The 21,212-nt window shown below is 54.5% G+C and overlaps 1 protein-coding gene across 1 annotated transcript in view; it reads left to right on the plus strand.

The window, feature by feature from the left end:
• Nucleotides 1-21,212, plus strand: part of slc4a1ap (solute carrier family 4 member 1 adaptor protein) — a 185,300-nt gene that overhangs the window by 130,169 nt on the left and 33,919 nt on the right. Inside the window, exon 11 of the mRNA XM_070885715.1 lies at nucleotides 11,367-11,562. Within this exon, the coding sequence (XP_070741816.1) occupies nucleotides 11,367-11,562 (196 nt within the window). The remainder of the gene's footprint in view (nucleotides 1-11,366; nucleotides 11,563-21,212) is intronic.

Raw genomic sequence — 21,212 nt, forward strand, 5'->3', positions numbered from 1 at the left:
ATTTATGAAAAATCACAAGGAGAGGCAGCTAGAATTTACACATGCTATCCTCATGATTTATTGATTTAGAATTTGAAAGTATTTGATTGTAGGTTGCCCCGTTGACTATTTTGAAACTGCAGTACCATATTGCTTTCTGCCCAAAATAACACAAGATGAATTTTATAGACCAGTTAGCCTAACATCTGTCAAATTATAGACCAGTTAGCTTAAAATCTGTCATTGGGAAAATGCTGGAGTCCATCATTCAGGAAGTAGTAACAGGACATTTAGAAAATCATAATGCAGTCAAGTAGAGTCAGCGTGGTTTTATGAAAGGGAAATCATGTTTGACAAAATTTCATGAGTTCTTTGAGGATGTAACGAGCAGGGTGCATAAAGGGGAACCAGTAGCGTGTATTTGGATTTCCAGAAAGCATTCAATAAGGTACCATAGGCAGTTCCTCAGAATCGAGGAAGACTTGCTTCTGCTCCCAAAATGAGTCCTTAGGTGGCTGAACAGTCCAACACGAGAACCACAGTCCCTGCCACAGGTGGGACAGATAGTCGTTGAGGATAAGGCGCTGCCTGCGCTTGACTTCTGCAAGATCGCGGCGACAAGACTCGAGGAGCTCAGTGCCCTCCCAGATGCACTTCCTCCACTTAGGGCGGTCTTTGACCAGGAACTCCCAGGTGTCAGTGGGGATGCTGCACTTTATCAGGGAGGCTTTGAGGGTGTTCCTGTAACGTTTCCTCTCCCCTTGGCTCATTTGCCGTGAAGGAGTTCCGAGTAGTTGCTTTGGGAGTCTCGTGTCTGACATGCAGACAATGTGGCCTGCCCAAAGGGGCTGATCAAGTGTGGTCAGTGCTTCAATGCTTGGAATGTTGGCCTGGTTGAGGATGCTAATATTGGTATGTTTGTCCTCCCAGGGGATTTGTAGGATCTTGCAGAGACATCATTGATAGTATTTCTCCAGCGACTTGAGGTATCTTACTGTACATAGTCCATGTCTCTGAGCCATATAAGAGGGCGGGTATTACTGCAGCCCTGTAGACCATGAGCTTGGTGGTAGATTTGAAGGCCTGGTCTTCGAACACTCTTTTCCTCAGGCGGCCGAAGGCTGCACTGGAGGCAGCGTTGAATCTCGTCATCAATGTCTGCTCTTGTTGATAAGAGGTTCCCGAGGTATGGGAAATGGTCCGCATTGTCCAGGGCCACACCGTGGATCTTGAGGACTGGGGGGCAGTGCTGTGCAGCGAGGACAAGCTGGTGGAGGACCTTTGTCTTACGGATGTTTAGTATAAGGCCCATGCTTTCGTATGCCTCAGTAAATACATCGACTATGTCCTGGAGTTCAGCCTCTGTATGTGCGCAGATGCAAGCATCATCCGCGTACTGTAGCTCAACGACAGAGGTTGGGTGGTCTTGGATCTGGCCTGGAGACGTCAAAGGTTGAACAGCTTCCCACTGGTTATGTAGTTTAGTTCCACTCCAGCGGGGATAGAACATCTCGCCAGAGGCAATTAGGCTCATACAGCAGTGCCTGGTCTCCAGTCGTCTTGCCACTGGACCAAGACCTTGCTCAGCTAAGCCCGTGTGGTAGCTGGTGTGCAACGGCCACCCCATGTTAAAAGAACTCACGCACAGGCACCTTCCACTCCATTAACATGAAGTTCGGGACCTGGAACGTCAGGACCCTCCTGGACAACTCCAACAGTGACGGGCCGGAATGTTGCACCACCATAGTTGCCCCGGAACTTAGACGCTTTGACATCGACATCGCCACCCCAAGCAAGACCCGGCAGGCAGGGGAAGGCTAGCCCATATTTTTTCTCGCTAAATTGGCCTGGGTTTTTAATTTGGTTTTTGCCTCTCCCAGGAGATCACATGGCTCCAGTTGGGGTGGAGTGTAGAATGTTTTAGTATAAGGGGTGTCGCAGTTGTGGTGAGGCGGATTGGTTGGGCTGGGTGCTCTTTGCCTTTTCGTCATTGTTCACAAGTTTATATGTAACCTTTAGGGCTGCTGACTAAGGGCCGTGTGGCTCTTTGTCGGCTGGCGCGGACACGACGGGCCAGAATGGCCTCCTTCTGCGCTGTAAATTTCTATGTTTCAAGGAACAAGGTGGAGGTTACACCTTCTTATGGAAAGAGAAACCAGAGGAAGAATGCCACCTTCACGGAATCGGCTTCGCCATCAAAATCGAGCTGGTCGAACGCCTCAAAGACTCCCCCTGCGGGGTTGACGAACACCTCATGACTCTTCGACTCACCCTGTCCCAGAATCGATGCGCCACAGTCATCAGTGGGTATGCCCCAACATTCGATGCAACAGATGAGACCAAAGAGGGTTTTTACTTCAACCCCTCAAAATCCCTGTCCCGCATCCCCGCGGACGACAAACTGATCGGGTCAGCAAAGACACAGCCCTCTGAGGAGGCATGATTGGCAGAGTGGGGGTAGGGAAAGCCAACTCCAGCGGTACCCTACTCCTGACAAAATGTCTAGAACATGAACTTTTCATTTTATATATATATATAAATGCTGGAAATCTCAAGGCAGACAGCATCGGTGGAGAGGAAGCAGAGGTAATGTTTCGGGTCGATTCTTAGCAAGCACTGAAAGAGGGGCGTGAAGCAAGAACAAAAGGGAAGGTCTGTTGTTAGCGTTAGTGTTTTCTCAGAAGAATCACTCAACACTCAGAGTCGGTTCCAATGCCGTCGCGGCCTTTATTAACGCTTAGCGGGGAGGAAGTCTCAGGACTGTATCCAGGCTTCTCTCCACAGAACAAAGGGTTACATGCACTTTTATATGTTTCACAACAGTTACAAACAGTTTACTACAGTTACACAGCCCATCACGGCTGGACACAAGCCAATCACAACGATTATAGATTACATATAGGTTCTTTTAACCCAATAGAATTCCCCTGGTGTCTCAGGAACCATATGTTCGGTTATTGTCAGCTTGGGCTGATTGATGACTTTACTACAGGAGATAGGTTCTCTCCCTATTTCTTTCTTCTTGGAGAAATAATTGGTTTATAACCTTGTTTACACGAGATGGGTTCCCTTCTTATCTCTTTCTTCCTGGGGAATTAATTGGTTTATGGCCTTGTTTACGGGAGATGGGTTCTCTCCTCATTATTCTTATCCTGCATCCAAGGCATTCCTATAGTGGGCCTCACAGGGTTATTGCTCGGTCATTGAACATTCAACAGTTCACAGCTTGACTACCTGATTTCCCATCATGCCTGGGCAGCCATTTTATGTGTGGCCACTTTAAACTTATATGCAGTTAGATATATCGAGCAGGTGCCTAATGCCTAGTGTTCTGGTATATTCTAAAGGTGCCTACCTCCTACAACATCTGTGATAGGTTGGAAGACAGGAGAGATTAGAGAGACAAAAGGGATGATGGCCCAAATTCAAATGGTAATGCCAGGAGTTAGAAAAACATTAGTTAAGATAAGGGGCCCAAGTTTCCACACGATAAAAAACGGGCACCCCTCCGAGCTGGGCGCCCGTTTTTCGCGCCTAAAACGGCGCTGGAAAAAAAACTCGCAATTCTGGAGCGCCCTGCAGCTCCTTGTCTGTTTGGCGCGGCGCCCAGGGGGGCGGAGCCTACACTCGCGCCGATTTTGTAAGTGGGAGGGGGCGGGTACTATTTAAATTAGCTTTTTTCCTGCCGGCAACACTGCGCGTGCACGTTGAAGCATTCGCGCACGCGCAGTGTGAAGGAAATATTGGCACTCGGCCATTTTTGTAGTTCTTTGTAGCTGTTTAATTTTTGAAAATTTTTTAATAAAAGCACATTACCATCAGCACTGAGGCTTCTTGCAGCCTTCTCACTGTCTGATTTACCCCCCCCCCCACCCCGCGGGAAGAACGGGTGCCTCCTCTCCCCCCCCCCCCCCCCCCACAGGAAGAACGGGCGCCTCAGGCTGACTGCAGCATTCTCCGTGCCTGAAGCACTTTCACACAGGTAGGAAGATGGTTTATTTAATCTTTTCTTTGCCTATAAATTTTTATTCAGGTTGGATTTATTTGTAGAAGTATAAATAAGGATTTATTGTAGAATTTAATGACTTCCCTTCCCCCCCCCGCCCCCTCCCCCCCCACCTCGTTCTGGACGCCTAATTTGTAACCTGCGCCTGATTTTTTAATGTGTAGAACAGGTTTTTTCAGTTCTACAAAAATCTTCACTTGCTCCATTCTAAGTTAGTTTGGAGTACGTTTTCACTGTGGAAACTTTGAAATCAGGCGTCAGTGGCCGGACACGCCCCCTTTTGAAGAAAAAATTCTGTTCCAAAGTAGAACTGTTCTACCTGACTAGAACTGCAGAAAAAAAAATGTGGAGAATTGCGATTTCTAAGATAGTCCGTTCTCCACCAGTTGCTCCTAAAAATCAGGTGCAAATCATGTGGAAACTTGGGCCTAAGGTGTGAACGGTGGGATAATGACCAACTGCCATTAGAGACAAGGAGAAGAAAAGAAAGAAACAGGCTCTGAGGGGGTGGGGTGGGGGGGGAGCCAAAGATTGGCAGCGGTTGCGTTCTGAAATTTTTGAACTTGATGTTGAGCCCAGAAGGCTGTAAAGTGCCTAAATGAAAGATGAGGTGCTGTTCCTCGAGCTTGCGTTGAGCTTCGTTGGAACAGTGTAGGAGTCCGAGGACGGAGCTATCACAGTGGGAATGCAGTGGAGAATTAAAGTGACAGGCGACTGGAAGCTCAGGGTCAGACTTGCGGACTGAATGGAGGTGTTCTGCAAAGCGGTCACCCAATCTACACTTGGTCTCCCCAATGTAAAAGAGACCATATCGTGAGCAGTGAATACAGTATACTAAATTGAAAGAAGTACAAGTAAATCACTGGTTCACCTGGAAAGGAGAATTTGGGGCTCTGGATAGTGGGAAGGGAGCAGATAAAAGGGCAGGTGTTGCATCTCCTACACTTGCACGGAAAGGTGCCGTGGAAAGGGGAGGGACTGCGGAATGGACCAGGGTGTCGCAGAGGGAGCGGTCCCTTCGGAACGCTTCGAGGGGAGGGGAAGATGTGATTGGTGGTGGGATCACGCTGGAGATGGCGGAGGATGATCTGTTGAACGTGGAGGCTGGTGGGGGTGAAAGGTGAGGACAAGGTAAACCCTGTCATGGTTCTGAGAGGGAGGGGAAGGGGTGAGAGCAGAGGTGCGGGAAATAGAACAGACACTGTCGAGGGCCATGTTACTCCCACCCCGCATCCTGTAAGGACTCCATTCCATTCTCCCAGTTTCTCCATCTCCGTCGAATCTGCTCTGACGACGCCACCTTTCACACTAGTGCCTCTGACATGTCTTCCTTTTTCCTCAACAGAGGATTCCCCTCCGCCATGGTTAACATGGCCCTCGACCGTGTTCGTTCTATTTCCCACACCAGTCATCCCTGTATCTTTCCTGAGATTGCTAAACTAGGGGGTAATTTTCTGGGGTGCTCCCGTGCCCATTAGTAACTGGGTTGATTCCGCCCAGAGTCATTTTATGAAGAAGCCTTGCAGCCAGCAGACACTAAGGGCTAAAAATTCGGGTGCGCCCCATTTGGGGACGGTAACACTCGCGAGGCGCGAGACATTGCGCCAGGTACAGAAGTCATGCCTCTCACGAGAAATTGGGGTTACTACCCCCCGAAAGGAAGTGGAGCGCCAAATCAAGCGCTCCACTTGTTTTCTGGGACAATAGCGGGACGGATGGCTCAGCAGCGCTACACATTGGGCCACGTGGCTCTGCCCCTTGGGAAGGGCTCTTCCGTGAATTAAAGGGAAGGGCCCGAGTTGCATACTCTGCATTAATGAAAGGGGCCTACCTGGACCACCGGGGAGTGGGGGTGCCATGCAATCAGCCCAGCACGGACCCCGCGTCCAAAGTGGCAACAGGGCGCCCAAGAAAAGTGGACAATTTTTTTACGAACAGCCAGCCACCTCCCCTTTAACATTCGCCCCACGAGCCACTGGCCGCCCGGTGCGCATCCCCTGAAGCTGTTGCTGTCATCGCCCGGCACAGCTTCAGGGGGCGATACCCAATTAAGGTCTGGCGTGCTGTACGCGGTGATGACGTTACAATCTCCCGGCACGGCACTCGGTGGCAAAGTCTTTTGTGCACCATTAGTGGGTGCTAATGGGAGACGCAAATGACCCGAATTTCTCCCCTAAGACTATTATTTCATCAATCTTGGGCAGGTTTTGAACACAAGTGGTTAAAGACCAGTGTTTAACTGTTGGGAACACACAGTCTCCATGTAGCCACCCCATACAGTGCATAAAGTCCATGCATCTTTTTTCAAATACCCGTGTAAAAATTGAATGTTCGCAAACAGAGCATTTTAACCCCATTGTCTCCAAGAGTACATTTCCATCTTAAATGTTATGGGCTGTATCCTGTAGCTCTGAAGAATAACAGGATGCTCAAAACATTTTAAAAAGAATTTGCATTTTTTATATCTTTCTAAATTGGTGCAAAATTTGAATATATTTTCTCTGGAATGTGGATACATGCTTTCAGGCTATTCTCAAATAAATAAATGGAGGCTCCAGATAGCCAGCTTAAAAAAGAACTGCAGCAAATAAGGCCTCGGATCCTCAGGTAATCATCGAGTTCAAATCCCATTCTGTACTAACATAACACACTTGGATATTGCTACAGTGCAATAACTACTAGCCTTGGGCAAAATTACCTGGATAAAAAGAAAGACAGGCTTGCAACTTTATACAGCATTTCACTACCTCAGGATGTCACAAAGTGCTTTACAGCCAATTAAGTACTTTTGAAGTGTAGACCCTGTTGTAATGTAGGAAACGCGGCAGCCAATTTGCACAGAGCAAGCTCCCAAAAATAGCAATGAAATAAATTACGAGATCATCTATTGTAGGTGTTAGTTGAGGGATAAATGTTGGCCAGGAGACTGGGCGAACTCCCCTCTCTTGTTCAAATAATGGCGAGTTTACCTGGAAGGGCATACGGAGCCTCAGTTTATCATCTCATCTGAAAGACGGCACCTCAGTGCAGCATTCCCTCAGCACGTCACTGGAGTGTCAGCCTGGATTATATGTTCAAGTCTCTGGAATAGGACTTAAACCCATAACCTTCTGTTTCAGAGGTGAGAGATATCACCGTTGAGCCAAGGAAGGGAGAGAAAACCGACAAGTTGGGCACAAGAGATTGTTCTCCAATGCTGCTAATTAGTTGACAGCTGGGGTTAACAGCATGACCACCCCATGACAGAGGGGGTGCAGTGGGTGAAACAAGAGCCCTGAATTCTGGGGGGGGGTGGTTATTTGTCAGAGCTGTGTCCAGATGCTAATAACGTGCACCTAAGTCGTTCTTCTGTGGAACCAACTCCTGAGCTGTGTTGCACCAGCTCTCACTCAGAGCACATTAATCAGGCTGAGCATACAGCATTTTCAAAGTTTGGATTTTAGCTGATTCTAGTTTCAATCCTAGCTCCAAAGTGCTTACACAGACATTGGTTACAAAATGTCAAATTTAATTTTAGTAGCTGTTTTGACACTCGCAAGTATGAAAGTAAATCCTGGGGCGGGTCGGTATGGATTCACCGCCTCGTCAGCGCGGAGTCACTGACATTTCATAAATTGCCCTCCATTATTTTTCCGATGGTACTTGTCACCGCACCACCTGTGTTTCCGTCCCGTCGGGCACGCGCCAACCAACAGTGACCTCTTTCCGCCCCACATGGGAAATTGTCCCGCGGGAGCAGATTGGCCGCCGCCCGGTGCCCCCAACAGCTTTCCCCTGCGGGAAGCTGTGTGTGTCCGCCCTTAATGGGGCGGGCGCTCTGCCGCGGCCGCCATTTTATTTTTATTGTTGGCCGGCTCTGGGGTCGGCCGAACAATGGCGCCCACGGTTCGGCCGGGCCACCAATGGGCGGACCGGCACACCCTCTTGGGTACCGGGCCGCTGGCCCGACCGAAACCCTCCCTTGTGGGCCAAACTAAACTAACTGCAGAGTTCACAGCGGCCCTCCCCTTTAACTGAAGGGGAGGGACATTGTGACACATCAGCGTAGTGCTGATGACACCGACCGACATCTAACGCGCTCCACGCCGACTTCCGCCCTGAACACCGCATGGAAGAAAAAAAATGTAAAAGAGCTGAATTTCGCTGTACTCGCCGCCCCATTGATTGGGGCAGAGAAAAATCTTTACGATCGGTGAGTGCGCCCCCTTTCGGTTGGAGGGCAATTTCGGACCCCCTAAGTTTAGCACTTGAAGTTGATCTATGTAGGGAACATGACTGGAGGAGTATCTTTAAGTGGCAGGAGTGTAGGATTTTGTTAAGTGCCTGCCCAAGGGTTGCAGCCCTCAATTTTAAAACAAAAGGTCTATGGTTTACATTTTCTACCCAATGAAGAGTAGGCTGCTTTAAAAAAAAACACGAATTTAATCTGATCGTTCCATAACTACGAGGAAGGGGGGCTTTTATAAATATCATGACCGATCTTTTATGCTGCATCATCATCCAGTCCACAAAGTAGCATTTTCTTGAATGTGTCCTTTTTGATTCAAATTGGGATTTGCAAGCCCCAAAGACTTCATTATCTCATTCAAGTCACCCGCTTCATGCCACCACCATTTAAAATACACTTTCTGTGCAGACTGTGTTAGCAGAGTTCCCTTGCACTTCTGGAACCTGGCTTTCAATACGGCTCAGGCTGTTGTGACGAAACTCTCAAATTTCTGCTGGGTGCAAAGGTCCCACATAAAGTGGCCCTTCCCAGTCTCAGTCCAGCGAGTGAGTCCACAAAACATGACTGCTTGTGATTTGGCACAAATTGCCAATCTTACTTCCGAGATGTCACGACAGTAGCAGCTATGGGAGACGGAGGTGTGATGCTGTTACAGTAGGGGGTGCGCTTATAAGGTTAGGATTAATGCTCATCAAGGCAACTTGAAGAGAGCTTTGCTTTGCATCTGACTTGTGCTGTCACACATATATGTGCCTTTGCTCATTTCATTTTAATTGGGTTTCAGACTATTGTTTCTGATCAGGAGCTCCAAAGGGATTCATTTGCTTCACTTTGATATACAATGTGTCTAGATCTGACTGCGTTAGCGTTTTAAATTGCAAAGTGGTTTCTTTCATTCTTTGCCTGATTGGTGGTTCTTCAACTGCAGAATATATTTTATCAATTAATTGTATGTAGCTTTATCAATTGTCTCTTTCAGCATCATGTCATTAAGTTTAAGAACTTTGACTTCAAAAGAATTTAATAGATCAAAAGACGGAGCCTGCTTCCGTTCAGCAGACATTGCAAGTTCTAGTATGTCAGCGGATGAAATTCCCCATTTTGTTGCCAAAGTCTGGGTTCACAAAGATAAAACAGAGTCCCTCGGGTACCTTCGCTCAGGGAGGGAGGAGGGGAGCGAAAAATTGAGTTTGAATCAACCCTAGCTTCTCTTGCTCACCAAGCAACTAGCTGAAGAACAGAAATAAAAACCAGAAATGCTGGAAGCAGCAGGTTAGGTAGCATCTGTGGAGAGATGGAAGGTAGGGTGAACATTTCAGAGCGTGACCTCTGTTTGCTACCTCCTCTTTGGTGAGGCAGCCAAAGTTAGAAACTCAGAGTGTAGGAAGTTGCTAGCAAGAATGTGCATTGTTACCTCTCTGTGGCACAGTGTACCGCCACCCCAAACTACCAGATCACCCGACATGGGGAAAATTGCATTTGTGTTGAGATTAAGGATGTTAACTTGGTGCTTCTCGAGATGGAGAAGGTCAGTGCTGCAGCACAGACCCCTTTTCTACTTTTCATAGTCATTGTTAGCATCAAACACTCTCAAATGAAGCACGGGGCATTAAAAGTTTTCGTCAGAACTGTCCTGGGAGCAAGTCACCATTTTAGCCAGAGAATCGTGTGTTTGGGGATCTGAGTAGGATGAAGAAGCAGGCAAGACCTGAAATAGAGGACCATTTTTAAAAAATGTTATGATACCCAGAACATTTTAAAATTTTGGAAGAATATTTTTCCAGGTATCGGCCTGTTACATACGAAAAAGGTGAACCTAAATTCCTCGCCAGGTTCCTAAGGCAACCAAATGAACTCTAGGAAATTGTGGAGACTCCTCACGTGGCACACTTAAACTCATACACATCCTCCTTTCCAATTTCCTTCAGACATAGGATTGCACAGGACCATCAATTGGACCAATCCCAAAGATCACAAACTTCTTACCCCACTTTATCTCTGACACCCTGACTGTCAATGATATGTCCATCACCCTGTTATAATTCATAATCTCTGCCTCCCTCGATGGCCTACTACTTCTGTTCACCACCACCTTCAATTTCTTTAGATAAGAGGAAGCTTCAAGGAGACCTACTTGAAGGCTTCAAGATTATAAAGAGAATTGACAAAGTTCATCCAGACTAATTCTCCCATTTCCTCTCCAGTATCCCTGAATGTGTTGTCACTTCCCAGATCCAATGTCCATTTCTCCTACAACTCCCTGTTTGAATCCTTCAAATTAAATTTCCGCCCCTCCATAACACCAAAATGGCCCTAACAACACATGGAATTCGCTCTTCAAATCCCTCCACATCTTTATCTCCCTCTCTTTTAAAATGTCCTTAAAATCCATCTGTTTGGCCATGCCTATGGTCACCTCCTAATATTTCCTCCTCTGATTCAACGTACATTTTCTCTTTTTTTATCCCTTATGCCTCTGTGAAGCATCTTGGGACATTTTTCTATGTTAAAGCTATATAAATGAAAGTTGTTGCTGTTTTTTTTCAAATCCCAGGAGTCATAAAGTTAGGAAAAAGAAGCGAGGTCAGCCTGAACCTTTTCACCCAAAGCCTATTGGAGTTGTGGGATAAGTTACTAAGGAAGGAAATTGAATTGGGTAATATAAATGGGTCCAAGAGGCAACAAGAAGCAATTCTGATGAGAGATTGAGGCAATTGGTGAGTAGCCTTCTGATGGTATTATTCTATGTCCTAGGGTTCAGCCTCTGTACGTGCGCAGACGCAGGCGTCGTCCACATACAGTAGCTCGACGACAGAGGTTGGGGTGGTCTTGGGCCTGGCCTGGAGATGGTGAAGGTTGAACAGCTTCCCACTGGTTCTGTAGTTTAGTTCCACTCCAGCGGGGAGCTTGTTGACTGTGAGGTGGAGCGTGGCAGCGAGGAAGATTGAAGAGGGTTGGGGCGATGACGCAGCCCTGTTTGACACCAGTCCGGACATGGATTGGGTCTGTAATGGATCCGTTGGTAAGGATCACGGCCTGCTATGAAGAAGAGTAAGCTACTTGGGCCGAATGATAAATTCTTATGTTCTGAAAGAAAAGCCTTCCAATGGTGGGAATAAAAAAGCAGTGTTTATATTTTCTCCTCCTATATAGAAATTGCCACCGAAGCGCCCTGAGCCACCTAGTAGTTTCTTTAACATGAAGGAAAGCCAAGCAGTTGAAGAGGAGGAGGAGGAGGAAGAATTAGAAAAGAACAAGCCTACTGAGTGGACCCAAGAGCAAGAAATGGAACACGAGCCAGGCCTGTCTCATTCTACTGATTTAGCTGAAAATGCCAGCCAGGATAACGGTAAGTTAAGCAGGGATTTCCTAACTACTGGGATTAATAAGACAGCATGGACTGGCAGGAGGAAGCTGCTGCTACAATTGGCCATCGGGTCTCTGGGCTAGAGAAGAGAACAAAAACAATCAGCCAGGTTCCTGCTCCTGACCCATTGGGAATTATGTGTACATGGTCATCAGTTGTGAACAGCATTCTGAGTGACTTTGATGCTAAGGGTACATGAATAATTTCCCAGCACTCGCTGTCTAGATTAACATACGAAGAATGGTAAGGTTAGGGTTGCCAGTACCATTGGGATAATACTCCAGTGAAAGTCAGAGCCTAGAGGGGAGAAAATTGGAGCAGGGAAAAGATGCAACTGTACCTGTCTTCTGCACCTGTGTAATAAATAATCAAAACGCTTGGGAAATAATTCAGCAACCTTCTTTCCTCTCTCTCTGTCCTTTTTTGTTCAAATGTGTCATGGGACGAGTTCGTGATTCTATTGAAGTGACTTGATCGCTGAATTATCCTGAGTTAATTCAGCATCTCCGTGCTGTCAAACTCTATAAACTCAATACAACTGGTTTCCCATATAATCCCTTCAGCAATTAAAAAGTACATTCAATTGTAATTCTGCAGCTGATTTTTGAGGCTGCATGTAGTGACAACACTAAGTCCGGCCAGAATGGTGATGATTGGGTAATTGCCCCCTCAATCACACCTGGACACTGCACTGCTGTGGTGACTGGGATTGATTTCACATACATAATTTGTATTATGTAACTATCCTTTTGTTGCAGAAATAATGTCCATGAGTTTGGAGACTCTGTTTATCAGTAAATAGACTGCTATACCACCAGTCCCGTTCCTGCCTCCAAATCATTGGCTGACACAGCAGTGTTAATATTCACTCGAGATTTTTAAAGGGGTCTTATTGAGCAGACTTCCTCGTGAACCACCTAATTTTGGTTAGATAAGGGAATCAAGGGATCTGGAGCTAAGGCGGGTAGATGAAGCTGAGCTCCAGATCAGCAATGATCCAATCAAATGGTGGAGTAGGCTAATGGGGCTGAATGGTCTTCTCTTCCTAAGTTCCACTGAAGAGTATTTGTTAGTTTTTAAAATAAAGCATGTTTACAGCATGCACATCCTGGCCAAAAAACTTACTGTTTATTGCCCTGATTTTTAGTCACACTTTTATGTTAACATTTAACATTGGAAATTGCCGACCCAGCTTTTCCCATTCAATTTTGCTGTGTCAACTGTCACACTCTAGTTGTAGGTTCTGGCCACAAGGTGTAAATTTCTGAAGTTCCTCTCCCAATACCTTCACCAGGCAAAACAATTGAGTATTATGCAGTAAGGGAATTCAGTGTTTAACAGTAAACTGAAAAAAATCTTTACTCTTGTGAAATGCCTAGAAACATAGAAAATAGGTGCAGGAGTAGGCCATTCAGCCCTTCGAGCCTGCTCTGCCACTCAATAAGATCATGGCTGATCATTCAATTCAGTACCCCTATCCTGCTTTCTCTCCATACCCCTTGATCCCTTTAGCCGTAAGGGCCATAACTAACTCCCTCTTGAATATACCCACTAAACTGGCATCAACAACTCTCTGCGGTAGAGAATTCCACAGGTTAACAACTCTCTGAATGAAGAGGTTTCTCCTCATCTCAGTCCTAAATGGCTTACCCCTTATCTTTAAACTGTGTCCCCTGGTTCTGGACTTCCCCTACATCGGGAACATTCTTCCTGCATCTAACCTGTCCAATCCCGTCAGAATTTTATATGTTTCTATGAGATCCCCTCTCATCCTTCTCAACTCCAGTGAATATAGGCCCAGTCGATCCAGTCTCTCCTCATATGTCAGTCCTGCCATCCCGGGAATCAGTCTGGTGAACCTTCGTTGCACTCCCTCAATAGCAAGGACGTCCTTCCTCAGATTAGGAGACCAAAACTGAACACAATATTCCAGATGAGGCCTCACCAAGGCTCTGTACAACTGCAGTAAGACCTCCCTGCTCCTATACTCAAATCCCCTAGCTATGAAGGCCAACATACCATTTGCCTTCTTCACCGCCTGCTGTACCTGCATGCCAACTTTCAATGACTGATGTACCATGACACCCAGGTCTCGTTGCACCTCCCCTTTTCCTAATCTGCCGCCATTCAGATAATATTCTGATGCGTGTTTTTGCCACCAAAGTGGATAACCTCACATTTATCCACATTATACTGCATCTGCTATGCATTTGCCCACTCTCCTAACCTGTCCAAGTCACCCTGCAGCCTCTTAGCATCCTCCTCACAGCTCACACCACCACACAGCTTAGTGTCATCTGCAAACTTGGAGATATTACACTCAATTCCTTCATCTAAATCATTGATCTATATTGTAAAGAGCTGGGGTCCCAGCACTGAGCCCTGCGGCACCCCATTAGTCCCTGCCTGCCATTCTGAAAAGGACCCGTTTATCCTGACTCTCTGCTGCCTATCTGCCAACCATGTCAGTACATTGCCCCCAATATCATGTGCCTTAATTTTGCACACCAATCTCTTGTGTGGGACCTTACCAAAAGCCTTTTGAAAGTCCAAATACACCACATCCACTGGTTCTCCCTTGTCCACTCCACTAGTTACATCCTCAAAACATTCTAGAAGATTTGTCAAGCATGATTTCCCTTTCAAAAATCCAAGCTGACTTGGACCGATCCTGTCACTGCTTTCCAAATGCGCTGCTATTTCATCTTTAATAATTGATCCAACATTTTCCTCACTATTGATGTCAGGCTAACCGGTCTCTAATTACCCGTTTTCTCTCTCCCTCCTTTTTTTTTTTAAAAGTGGTGTTACATTCGCTACCCTCCAGTCCATAGGAACTGATCCAGAGTCGATAGTTTGTTGGAAAATGATCACCAATGCATCCACTATTTCTAGGGCCACTTCCTTAAGTACTCTGGGATGCAGACTATCAGGCCCTGGGAATTTATCGGCATTCAATCCCATTAATTTCCCGACTAATAAGGATTTCCTTGAGTTCCTCCTTCTCACTAGACCCTACTATGGGCAGGCTCTGCTATAGGTAGATGGTATTGTGCCCTGCTGCGGCTGGGTGTTGTGGACTTCTTACATAAGAAACCTAAGAAATAGGAGCAAGTGTAGCCCATTTAACACCTCGAGCCTGCTCCGCCATTTAATAAGATCTGATCGTGGACTCAGCTCCATTTCCCCGCCCGCTCCCCATAACTCTTCACGCCCTTATCGCGCAAAAATCTGTCTATCTCCACCTTAAATATATTCAAAGACCCAGCCTCCACAGCTCTCTGGGGCAGAGAATTCCACGACCCTCAGAGAAGAAATTCCTCCTCATCTCAGTTCTAAATGGGCGACCCCATATTCTTAAACTATGCCCCCTAGTTCTAGATTCCCACACGAGTGGAAACATCCTCTCTGCATCTAGCTTGTCGAGCCCCCTCAGTATCTTATATGTTTCAATAAGATAGCCTCTCATTCTTCTAAACTCCAATGAGTATAAGTCCAACCTGCTCAACCTTTTTTCATAAGTCAACCCCTTCATCTCGGGAATCAACATAATGAACCTTATCTGAACTGCCTCCAATGCAAGTATATCCCTCCTTAAATAAGGAGACCAAAACTGTATGCAGTACTCCAGGTGTAGTCTCACCAATACCCTGTACAGTTGTAGCAGGATTTCTCTGCTTTTATACTCTATCCCCCTTGCAATAAAGGCCAACATTCCATTTGCCTTCCTGATTGCTTGCTGTACCTGCATACTAACTTTTTGTGTTTCATGCACAAGGACCCCCAGGTCCCTCTGTCCTGCAGCATTTTGTAATCTCTCTCCATTTAAACAATAATTTGCTTTTGTATTTTTCCTACCAAAGTGGATAACCTCAACTTTCCCACATTATACTCCATCTGCCAAATGTTTGCCCACTCACTTAGCCTGTCTATTATCCCTTTGCAGATTCTTTGTATCCTCATCACACTTGCTTTCCCACCCATCTTTGTATCATCAGCAAACTTGGTTACATTACACTCGATCCCTTCATCCATTAATATAGATTGTAAATAGTTGAGGCCCCAGCACTGATCCCTGTGGCACCTCACTAGTTACTGTTTGCCAACTGGAGAATGACCCATTTATCCCGACTCTCTGTTTTCTGTTAATTAGCCAATCCTCTATCCGTGCTAATATATTACCCCCAACCCCATGAGCTCTTATCTTGTGCAGTAACCTTTTATGTGGCACCTTATCGAATGCCTTCTGGAAATCCAAATACACCACATCCACTGGTTCCCCCTTTTCTGTCCTGCTCTTTACATCCTCAAAGAACTCCAGCAAGTTTGTCAAACATGAGTTCAGGTAGATATTGTTGCATGCGAAGATGGAAGATGTTACGAAGGTGGAAATAGGTGGTCTTGATGATGGGGAGGATATGTGGTCGGATCCAGGGTCAAATAGGACGTCAAGGTTTCGAACAGCCTGGTTTATCCCCAGACAGTGGCCAGGGAGAGGAATGGAGTCGGTCTTCCCAATATTTAGTTGGAGGAAATTTCTGCTGTCGGTCAAGAAGTCTGACAAACCAGAGGCAGTGGAAGGGGTCGAGAGGAGGTGGCGGCGAGGTAGAGCTCGGTGATGTCAACGTATATGTGGAACCTGACAACGTGATTTTGGATGATGTCGTCAAGTGGCAGCAAATAGATGAGTAATAGAAGAGGGCCACGGCCACGAGCCCGCCGCTCCTGGGCCACGGCCACGAGCCCGCCGCTCCTGGGCCACGGCCACGACCCCGCCGCTCCTGGGCCTGGGCCACGGCCACGACCCCGCCGCTCCTGGGCCTGGGCCACGGCCACGACCCCGCCGCTCCTGGGCCTGGGCCACGGCCACGACACCGCCGCTCCTGGGCCACGGCCACGACCCCGTCGCTCCTGGGCCTGGGCCACGGCCACGACCCCGTCGCTCCTGGGCCTGGGCCACGGCCACGACCCCGCGCTCCTGGGCCACGGCCACGACCCCGCCGCTCCTGGGCCACGGCCACGACCCCGCCGCTCCTGGGCCACGGCCACGACCCCGCCGCTCCTGGGCCACGGCCACGACCCCGCCGCTCCTGGGCCACGGCCACGACCCCGCCGCTCCTGGGCCACGACCACGACCCCGCCGCTCCTGGGCCACGGCCACGGCCACGACCCCGCCGCTCCTGGGCCACGGCCACGACCCCGCCGCTCCTGGGCCACGGCCACGACCCCGCCGCTCCTGGGCCACGGCCACGACCCCGCCGCTCCCGGGGCCACGGCCATGGCCACGACCCCGCCGCTCCTGGGCCACGGCCACGACCCCGCCGCTCCTGGGCCACGGCCACGGCCACGGCCACGACCCCGCCGCTCCTGGGCCAGGGCCATGACCCCGCCGCTCCTGGGCCACGGCCACGACCCCGCCGCTCCTGGGCCACGGCCACGACCCCGCCGCTCCTGGGCCTGGGCCACGGCCACGACCCCGCCGCTCCTGGGCCTGGGCCACGGCCACGACCCCGCCGCTCCTGGGCCTGGGCCACGGCCACGACCCCGCCGCTCCTGGGCCTGGGCCACGGCCACGACCCCGCCGCTCCTGGGCCTGGGCCACGGCCACGACCCCACCGCTCCTGGGCCTGGGCCACGGCCACAACCCCGCCGCTCCTGGGCCACGGCCACGCCCCCGCCGCTCCTGGGCCACGGCCACGACCCCGCCGCTCCTGGGCCACGGCCACGACCCCGCCGCTCCTGGGCCACGGCCACGACCCCGTCGCTCCTGGGCCTGGGCCACGGCCACGACCCCGTCGCTCCTGGGCCTGGGCCACGGCCACAACCCCGCCGCTCCTGGGCCACGGCCACGACCCCGCCGCTCCTGGGCCACGGCCACGACCCCGTCGCTCCTGGGCCTGGGCCACGGCCACGACCCCGCCGTTCCTGGGCCTGGGCCACGGCCACGACCCCGCCGCTCCTGGGCCACGGCCACGACCCCGCCGCTCCTGGGCCACGGCCACGACCCCGCCGCTCCTGGGCCACGGCCACGACCTCGCCGCTCCTGGGCCACGGCCACGACCCCGCCGCTCCTGGGCCTGGGCCACGGCCACGACCCCGCCGCTCCTGGGCCTGGGCCACGGCCACGACCCTGCCGATCCTGGGCCACGGCCACGACCCCGCCGCTCCTGGGCCACGGCCACGACCCCGCCGCTCCTGGGCCACGGCCACGACCCCGTCGCTCCTGGGCCTGGGCCACGGCCACGACCCCGTCGCTCCTGGGCCTGGGCCACGGCCACAACCCCGCCGCTCCTGGGCCACGGCCACGACCCCGCCGCTCCTGGGCCACGGCCACGACCCCGCCGCTCCTGGGCCACGGCCACGACCCCGTCGCTCCTGGGCCTGGGCCACGGCCACGACCCCGCCGCTCCTGGGCCACGGCCACGACCCCGCCGCTCCTGGGCCACGGCCACGACCCCGCCGCTCCTGGGCCACGGCCACGACCCCGCCGCTCCTGGGCCACGGCCACGACCCCGCCGCTCCTAGGCCACGGCCACGACCCCGCCGCTCCTAGGCCACGGCCACGACCCCGCCGCTCCTGGGCCTGGGCCACGGCCACGACCCCGCCGCTCCTGGGCCACGGCCACGACCCCGCCGCGCCTGGGCCACGGCCACGACCCCGCCGCTCCTAGGCCACGGCCACGACCCCGCCGCTCCTGGGCCACGGCCACGGCCACAACCCCGCCGCTCCTGGGCCTGGGCCACGGCCACGACCCCGCCGCTCCTGGGCCACGGCCACGACCCCGCCGCTCCTGGGCCACGGCCACGACCCCGCCGCTCCTGGGCCACGGCCACGACCCCGCCGCTCCTGGGCCTGGGCCACGGCCATGACCCCGCCGCTCCTGGGCCACGGCCACGACCCCGCCGCTCCTGGGCCTGGGCCACGGCCACGACCCCGCCGCTCCTGGGCCTGGGCCACGGCCACGACCCCGCCGCTCCTAGGCCACGGCCACGACCCCGCCGCTCCTAGGCCACGGCCACGACCCCGCCGCTCCTGGGCCACGGCCACGACCCCGTCGCTCCTGGGCCTGGGCCACGGCCACGACCCCGTCGCTCCTGGGCCTGGGCCACGGCCACAACCCCGCCGCTCCTGGGCCACGGCCACGACCCCGCCGCTCCTGGGCCACGGCCACGACCCCGCCGCTCCTGGGCCACGGCCACGACCCCGTCGCTCCTGGGCCTGGGCCACGGCCACGACCCCGCCGCTCCTGGGCCACGGCCACGACCCCGCCGCTCCTGGGCCACGGCCACGACCCCGCCGCTCCTGGGCCACGGCCACGACCCCGCCGCTCCTGGGCCACGGCCACGACCCCGCCGCTCCTAGGCCACGGCCACGACCCCGCCGCTCCTAGGCCACGGCCACGACCCCGCCGCTCCTGGGCCTGGGCCACGGCCACGACCCCGCCGCTCCTGGGCCACGGCCACGACCCCGCCGCTCCTGGGCCTGGGCCACGGCCACGACCCCGCCGCTCCTAGGCCACGGCCACGACCCCGCCGCTCCTGGGCCACGGCCACGGCCACAACCCCGCCGCTCCTGGGCCTGGGCCACGGCCACGACCCCGCCGCTCCTGGGCCACGGCCACGACCCCGCCGCTCCTGGGCCACGGCCACGACCCCGCCGCTCCTGGGCCTGGGCCACGGCCACGACCCCGTCGCTCCTGGGCCTGGGCCACGGCCACGACCCCGCGCTCCTGGGCCACGGCCACGACCCCGCCGCTCCTGGGCCACGGCCACGACCCCGCCGCTCCTGGGCCACGGCCACGACCCCGCCGCTCCTGGGCCACGGCCACGACCCCGCCGCTCCTGGGCCACAGCCACGACCCCGCCGCTCCTGGGCCACGGCCACGACCCCGTCGCTCCTGGGCCACGACCACGACCCCGCCGCTCCTGGGCCACGGCCACGGCCACGACCCCGCCGCTCCTGGGCCACGGCCACGACCCCGCCGCTCCTGGGCCACGGCCACGACCCCGCCGCTCCTGGGCCACGGCCACGACCCCGCCGCTCCCGGGGCCACGGCCATGGCCACGACCCCGCCGCTCCTGGGCCACGGCCACGACCCCGCCGCTCCTGGGCCACGGCCACGGCCACGGCCACGACCCCGCCGCTCCTGGGCCTGGGCCACGGCCATGACCCCGCCGCTCCTGGGCCACGGCCACGACCCCGCCGCTCCTGGGCCACGGCCACGACCCCGCCGCTCCTGGGCCTGGGCCACGGCCACGACCCCGCCGCTCCTGGGCCTGGGCCACGGCCACGACCCCGCCGCTCCTGGGCCTGGGCCACGGCCACGACCCCGCCGCTCCTGGGCCTGGGCCACGGCCACGACCCCGCCGCTCCTGGGCCTGGGCCACGGCCACAACCCCGCCGCTCCTGGGCCACGGCCACGCCCCCGCCGCTCCTGGGCCACGGCCACGACCCCGCCGCTCCTGGGCCACGGCCACGACCCCGCCGCTCCTGGGCCACGGCCACGACCCCGTCGCTCCTGGGCCTGGGCCACGGCCACGACCCCGCGCTCCTGGGCCACGGCCACGACCCCGCCGCTCCTGGGCCACGGCCACGACCCCGCCGCTCCTGGGCCACGGCCACGACCCCGCCGCTCCTGGGCCACGGCCACGACCCCGCCGCTCCTGGGCCACAGCCACGACCCCGCCGCTCCTGGGCCACGGCCACGACCCCGCCGCTCCTGGGCCACGACCACGACCCCGCCGCTCCTGGGCCACGGCCACGGCCACGACCCCGCCGCTCCTGGGCCACGGCCACGACCCCGCCGCTCCTGGGCCACGGCCACGACCCCGCCGCTCCTGGGCCACGGCCACGACCCCGCCGCTCCCGGGGCCACGGCCATGGCCACGACCCCGCCGCTCCTGGGCCACGGCCACGACCCCGCCGCTCCTGGGCCACGGCCACGGCCACGGCCACGACCCCGCCGCTCCTGGGCCTGGGCCACGGCCATGACCCCGCCGCTCCTGGGCCACGGCCACGACCCCGCCGCTCCTGGGCCACGGCCACGACCCCGCCGCTCCTGGGCCTGGGCCACGGCCACGACCCCGCCGCTCCTGGGCCTGGGCCACGGCCACGACCCCGCCGCTCCTGGGCCTGGGCCACGGCCACGACCCCGCCGCTCCTGGGCCTGGGCCACGGCCACGACCCCGCCGCTCCTGGGCCTGGGCCACGGCCACAACCCCGCCGCTCCTGGGCCACGGCCACGCCCCCGCCGCTCCTGGGCCACGGCCACGACCCCGCCGCTCCTGGGCCACGGCCACGACCCCGCCGCTCCTGGGCCACGGCCACGACCCCGTCGCTCCTGGGCCTGGGCCACGGCCACGACCCCGTCGCTCCTGGGCCTGGGCCACGGCCACAACCCCGCCGCTCCTGGGCCACGGCCACGACCCCGCCGCTCCTGGGCCACGGCCACGACCCCGTCGCTCCTGGGCCTGGGCCACGGCCACGACCCCGCCGTTCCTGGGCCTGGGCCACGGCCACGACCCCGCCGCTCCTGGGCCACGGCCACGACCCCGCCGCTCCTGGGCCACGGCCACGACCCCGCCGCTCCTGGGCCACGGCCACGACCTCGCCGCTCCTGGGCCACGGCCAC

The sequence above is a fragment of the Pristiophorus japonicus genome, chromosome 7 (assembly GCF_044704955.1).
Source record: "Pristiophorus japonicus isolate sPriJap1 chromosome 7, sPriJap1.hap1, whole genome shotgun sequence".
NCBI classification, from domain to species: domain Eukaryota; kingdom Metazoa; phylum Chordata; class Chondrichthyes; family Pristiophoridae; genus Pristiophorus; species Pristiophorus japonicus.